This window comes from Tiliqua scincoides, chromosome 10, assembly GCF_035046505.1.
Source record: "Tiliqua scincoides isolate rTilSci1 chromosome 10, rTilSci1.hap2, whole genome shotgun sequence".
In the NCBI taxonomy this organism is placed as follows: domain Eukaryota; kingdom Metazoa; phylum Chordata; class Lepidosauria; order Squamata; family Scincidae; genus Tiliqua; species Tiliqua scincoides.
Window position 1 is genome coordinate 2,242,893 of NC_089830.1, and position 6,468 is coordinate 2,249,360.

A 6,468-nucleotide genomic window follows, 5' to 3' on the forward strand; every position below is an offset into this window, starting at 1 on the left:
AAATACTACAGTACCTCATTCTACCAGTGCAAGGATGATAAAGCAGAAAAGGCTAGCATATAAAATTCCTTTTAAACTAGAAGTAGTAAAATATGCTAAGGAGCATGGAAACAGAGCAGCGGAGAGACATATTTTATTACACTATTTGGTTCAGAATATTTTTTTCCTGTTTTCCTCCTCTAAAAACTAGGTGCGTCTTATGGTCAGGTGCATCTTATAGAGCAAAAAATACGGTACTCCAGAAGCGGGGAATTTCATACCTGACCTCGTATGATGGGTTGCACAAAATTTAAAATTATTTAAAATATTGTATAAAATTGCCCTTGGGCTAAGTGTATAAGGTGTAATTGGGTAATTGTTTGCAAGTCCTGCTGGGTTGGACGTGACAGAAAGGCATCCTGGAAAATCTGAATGTGTCAGTGCGGCCCATTCAGTAAGTATAAAGGCAGCACTCAGCAATTCAGAGGAAAGAGTGATGATGGGATGTACTGAGTTAGGTAAGAGACGCTTCCTCCCTGTGATTATACCTTTCTATTCAGGTCAGGCAGAAGAAGACACTCACTGCTGTCTTCCACTAGCTCTTTAATCTAGGTCAGCAACCATTTACCACGTGCCTGAGAGTCTGGCCACCTTATCTCAGCAACGCCCTCCCAACAGAACAGCTATTTAAACACCAACAAATTATTCATCACCATACAAAAAAATGAGTGTGTGCTCTTTGCTAGGAACTCAGTGTGCCTACAGTGAAGTAAATGCACCCTCCTGAGCGGCACCCAAATGTAAACACCCAAAGAAAGGTCTACTTACACATAGAGCACGCTCTTCTGGTCTCCAACCTGCCCGCCGTCCCCCACAGTCAGCGTGTCATAACCCCTCTCCAAGTCGAATTCTTCAAAGGTGAGTTTGATGACCTAACGAAGACACACAGTGTCAGTGCAAAAGGAAGAGAGACTAGAATGCTGGAGAGGAACCAGGGTTGCCGAAGGAGCAGGCCCAAGGAACAGTGGCTGGTGTGCAGTAGCAGCTAAAGGGTTGAGTTGGATGTCAGAAAGCCCACCCTCAACTCTCAACTGAACCATGCAGCGAATTGGACAGCCTTGGGCAAGTCACATTCTCTCAGTCTGCCCTACCTCACAGGGTTGTTGTAACCATGAGTATACAGGAAATGCAGAAGTCTGGACAGTGTTGTGGAAGAGATTTGCTACAACAGCTACACAGGGAAACAAATGTCCTGAATTTCCCCTTACAATACATAAACTATGTTCAGAAACACTGTTTGCAAATAATCTTGAGGAAAAAACCTGACATGAGAAAGATGTCAATTATACCAGAAGTGTGGAATGTTTGACTGAAGCCCAGAATAGCAGTTGTAGGATATGATGAGACACACCTCTGCAAAACAAAAGAGGAATGCTCCAGTTGTAGGACACTTACGGCCTGACCCTAGCCCAGGCCAGTGCCAGTCTCCCACATGCTGCCTGGGAGATAGCTTTCACAAATGTGCCATAAGGCACATCGTGGCACAGGAGGGGAGACCAGTGTGGGCAGGTGCTGGGCCACTGTGCCAGCCAGACGACTGCAAGGAGCAAAGAGTGGTATGTTCCCCTGTAGGAAATATGCATAGTAGTATAGAGGCTTAGTGAACACTGGCAACAACAACAGGCAAATCTGTTCTACTTTCGGAGCAAACTCTGAAACCGCAGCCTTGTTCCTTGCCTAACCATAAACAGGATAGACAGTATTTTGGAGATGCGCTTCTTATCACAGTCCATGGAATGTGTTGTGGTCAGCTAGAGCCAGCTAGTTGTAGCTAGCGTTATCAGTAACCTTTAATAACCCTCAGCATTGTACTGTATTGCTTCATGAGCTTAAGAGTGAATAAAAGGCTTGGAGGAAGCTAGGCAAGGCTCAGCATCAGTCTCTCTTCCAGCTTCCGGCTTCCTCCCTGCATCCACATTTCCAACCTGTCTCCGTGTTCGTTCTGCATCGCCGTCTCCTCTTTTCTGCCTCTCCGACCCCCTGCTGCCCCAGTTCCTTCCCTCAACCCTCAGAGTGCCTCTGCTCTTTGCACTCCATCAAGCAACAAGGCTCTAAGCCTTGGGTGCTTCCCAAAGCAAAGTAGCATTTGCTACATTCCCCGCTGAGTGGTGGGGAGGTATCCAGGGCAGGGGGAGGATGGAGGGAAGGCAGCACAGGGGTGAAACTGGATGGGGAAGGCTGGAGAGGAGGTTGGCTAAGACCTGGGAGGTGCAGGTACAGTGAAGGAGGCTGTCGCCAGATCATATTCCCCACGCCTGAAAGCCCTACATAGGTGTAGTCAAAACTGTGTCAGCTATTGAACTGGTCCAGATCCCATAGCGGCTGCAGAGGCTCGACATGAGCTACGGGAGCAGACCTCCAGCTGCCTCCCTGGCCCAATGGGATACAGCGGCAACCTTTTCAGCGCCACCGTACCGCAGCATGGGCAGCCCCATCAGGACTGGGCTGTTCATTTGATTCCTGGGCTTGTGGCTGCTATTTACACTGCAGTTGATGACCTCATAAATCTCTCACTGCACCAGCCAAGACCCAGGCAGGCCACTCCTTAACACCAGTGTAAACTGCAAAGTTCGGAACAAAGCCCTTGCTTTAGACACCTCCCTGCTCTGCATCTTGGCTTCTGCACCGCAGAAAACCACCAAGCAGAGTGGAGTGGCATGAACCCACTCCGTTCTCCTCGTACCACCTGAGTTGAGAACCAAACTGGTTGAGAAATGCTGGCCTGCACTGCTTGACAGAGACTCTCCAGAATTTCAAGCAGGGGTCTCTCTGAACCCTACCTAATAATGCCAGGGATTGAACCTGGGGAACTCATGCACACAAGCTAAAAGGGACAGTCCCAGAGATGGAGGGCCCAGGGAAGCCCAGAATGGCAGTTGTAGGATATGATGAGACACACCTCTGCAAAACAAAAGAGGAATGCTCCAGTTGTAGGACACTTACGGCCTGACCCTAGCCCAGGCCAGTGCCAGTCTCCCACATGCTGCCTGGGAGACAGCTCTCACAAATGGGCCATAAGGCTAGACCCAGGGAAGGCCACTGGAGACTAGGTTTGGGTCTCAGTTGTCCCTCTTTACTGTCAATCTATCTGAACAGTGTGACTGTGCCAAGACTGAATCCTGCAGCAGGCCCTGGACCTAGTGGTGGTGGAATAGGGCGGGGTACGGAATGGGGCAGAGATGTCGGGGCAGCCGGAAAATATTTCTACAATGTTTCTGTACGCTCAAATCGTTTGCACATTTTAACAAAAATTGTTAATATACCACAGAAAAGTATCAGATCTTGTGTAAAAATGCAAGGAGTGGCCATCAGTTGTCACTTGCTAGAATGTCAGATTTGTTGACAACCTTCAGTTTAGAAAGACTATGGTATAAGCCTACAACACCCGGTATTCCCAGGCGGTCTCCCATCCAAGTACTAACCAGGCCTGACCCTGCTTAGCTTCCGAGATCATGGTATAAGCCTACAGCACCTGGTATTCCTGGTGGTCTCCCATCCAAGAACTAACCAGGCCTGACACTGCTTAGCTTCCAAGATCATGGTATAAGCCTACAGCACCCGGTATTCCCAGGCGGCCTCCCATCCAAGTACTAACCAGGCCTGACACTGCTTAGCTTCCAAGATCATGGTATAAGCCTACAGCACCCGGTATTCCCAGGCGGTCTCCCATCCAAGTACTAACCAGGCCTGACTCTGCTTAGCTTCCGAGATCATGGTATCAGCCTACAGCACCCGGTATTCCCAGGTGGTCTCCCATCCAAGTACTAACCAGGCCTGACCCTGCTTAGCTTCCGAGATCATGGTATCAGCCTACAGCACCCGGTATTCCCAGGTGGTCTCCCATCCAAGTACTAACCAGGCCTGACCCTGCTTAGCTTCCGAGATCATGGTATCAGCCTACAACACCCGGTATTCCCAGGGGGTCTCCCATCCAAGTACTAACCAGGCCTGACCCTGCTTAGCTTCCGAGATCATGGTAGAAGCCTACAGCACCCGGTATTCCCAGGCGGTCTCCCATCCAAGTACTAACCAGGCCTGACCCTGCTTAGCTTCCGAGATCATGGTATCAGCCTACAGCACCCGGTATTCCCAGGTGGTCTCCCATCCAAGTACTAACGAGGCCTGACCCTGCTTAGCTTCCGAGATCATGGTATCAGCCTACAGCACCCGGTATTCCCAAGCGGTCTCCCATCCAAGTACTAACGAGGCCTGACCCTGCTTAGCTTCCGAGATCATGGTATAAGCCTACAGCGCCCGGTATTCCCAGGCGGTCTCCCATCCAAGTACTAACCAGGCCTGACCCTGCTTAGCTTCCAAGATCAGACGAGATTAGGCAGACAAGATTAATGTCAGATTAATGCGTTTGAAAAATACATTACAGGGGGAAGTGTCAGTGAAGGGCTTTCGTTTGGCAGACAGCAGTTACCCAAAAACATACATGCACATAAGAAAAACGGAACATGCCAGTATTACGCACATGAACCACGACAACTTCTGTAGATATTAAAACTATGCATAAAAGACCACTGACTCCACCCCTCACCAGTCACCTGTTTCCTCTCCTGATTTATTTCTAACACCTTGCTGTATTCAAGGGGAACAACCAAGTGTTCTCTGTACGTATTATCTATTGCTAGAGGTGTCTATTTTTTGTTGATAACAACATAAAAGCACAAAACACCACATGCTGGTGTCTGAGATATTTTCCAGAAATTAAAATAGATTTTTCCAATTAGAAACAGCACTGTGGATGCACCTGCTGACACTATATCACTTATATTACTTACCTAGTACACTTTGAAAGTGCTTAAAATTAATGAAAACATGAGAACTCGGAATGAGAACTTGGAATAAAAACATATAACACCACTTTCTGCCATTTTTCCAGCTGCAAATTATGTAATCTGTGAAGAAGAAAAAAACAAAAGCTTCCAAACACCTCTACCTTTCTTGATCTTTATTCTTTTTTGCATTGGTGGCTCAATTTGTTAAGAATATAATAATAATAATAATAATAATAATAATAATAATAATAATAATAATAATAATAATAATAATAATAGTAGTAGTAGTAGTAGTAGTAGTAGTAGTAGTAGTAGTACAGATTTCTATACCGCCTTTCTAGGTCCTCAGATTTCTCCTCGGACTTTATTCAAGGCGGTTTACATGGGCAGGCAATTTAAATCCCCGTAGGGATTTTTACAATTAGAAAGGTTCTATCTTTCAAGAAACCACAACAATCAGATGTTATTGTTCTTGATAATAGCACAATCCTAATTTGAGCTGGAACAGACAGCAAGGTTTGGGCTGCTTGTGGCTTAGCCCAAGGCAGTGGGAGGCTTTAACTCTTACCCCAAGGAAAGCCACAACAGCCCCAATGGGGCTACTTGGATCTGCGCCACCGAAGTCAGTGGTGCAAATCTGAGCAGCCCAGAGCTGCCTTGGACTGCTCAGGACAAGGGCTAGGATTCGGCATATGTGCCCCGAGAATGCCTGCCACCTGCCCCCCCGCCCCGAAATGACTCCCTCCCATCTCCTCTCCACCCTTCCCATGCTCCACCTTCCCATGCCCCCCCAACCCCTGTGCCAGCCAAGCTCAGCTGGCACAAACTTACTGGGCCTCCAGGCTCACGTTGGCACAGGGAAGCCAGTGCACGGATGTGTGCCAGCCTATCTACCCCGAGAGTGGCACAAAAGTGCTTTATGGCACTTTCATAACACTCTTCGGCCGGCGCAATGGACTTGCTCTGGCTGCAGGGTTGCTCTGGATTGCGCCCTTAGTCTCTCTTTGTGGGTCTTTTGTCTGTTTGAAGAAACAGGCTTCAGACCAGCAGTGCAGCTCGTCTTGCTGCAGGCTGGTTCCTCCCTGTTCTTTTACTTGAACTTGTGGCCTGTCTATTTGCTTATTTCACTATGCAAGTCCACCAGATAAAGAGCTAAGCCACATTACAAAAACAAGTCTTCCAGCACAGTTTGGCAGGCCTCCTCCCCATATGAAACAACCCTCCCACTTAAATCCACAGCTGAGTCTCTGCTGTAAGGTAAGACCCTTTCAATGCTGGAATTAACAGGCTCCTGCACTTTTAACCCTAGACACTGAGGGCCCAATCCTATCCAATTTTCCAGTGCTGGTGCAGTTGGGCCAGTGGGGTGTGCGCTGCATCCTGTGGTGGAGGGGCAGTCACTGGGGCCTCCTCAAGGTATGGGAACATGTGTTATATTATCAAGGGGTTGAATTGTGGCTACACCGGAGAAGGAAAGTTGGACAGCATTGGGCCCAGGGTCAAAACACTATTTTTCATTAATTTTTTTTTTAAGGTTTTTGTTTGACATGTCTGAATTTTTAAGACACTGGGCCTTCCGTGTGATGTTACCAGTTCTAGTACTGTTGTGGTTTTATTCTGCTCTTGTGTCATTTATTTTGTTTAG

At 47.6% G+C, this 6,468-nt stretch overlaps 1 protein-coding gene across 1 annotated transcript in view; it reads right to left on the reverse strand.

Moving 5' to 3' along the window:
* CSMD2 (CUB and Sushi multiple domains 2) overlaps positions 1-6,468 on the reverse strand; it is a 594,109-nt gene that overhangs the window by 234,878 nt on the left and 352,763 nt on the right. The window contains exon 11 of the mRNA XM_066638160.1: positions 808-911. Coding sequence (XP_066494257.1) covers positions 808-911 — 104 coding nt within the window. The remainder of the gene's footprint in view (positions 1-807; positions 912-6,468) is intronic.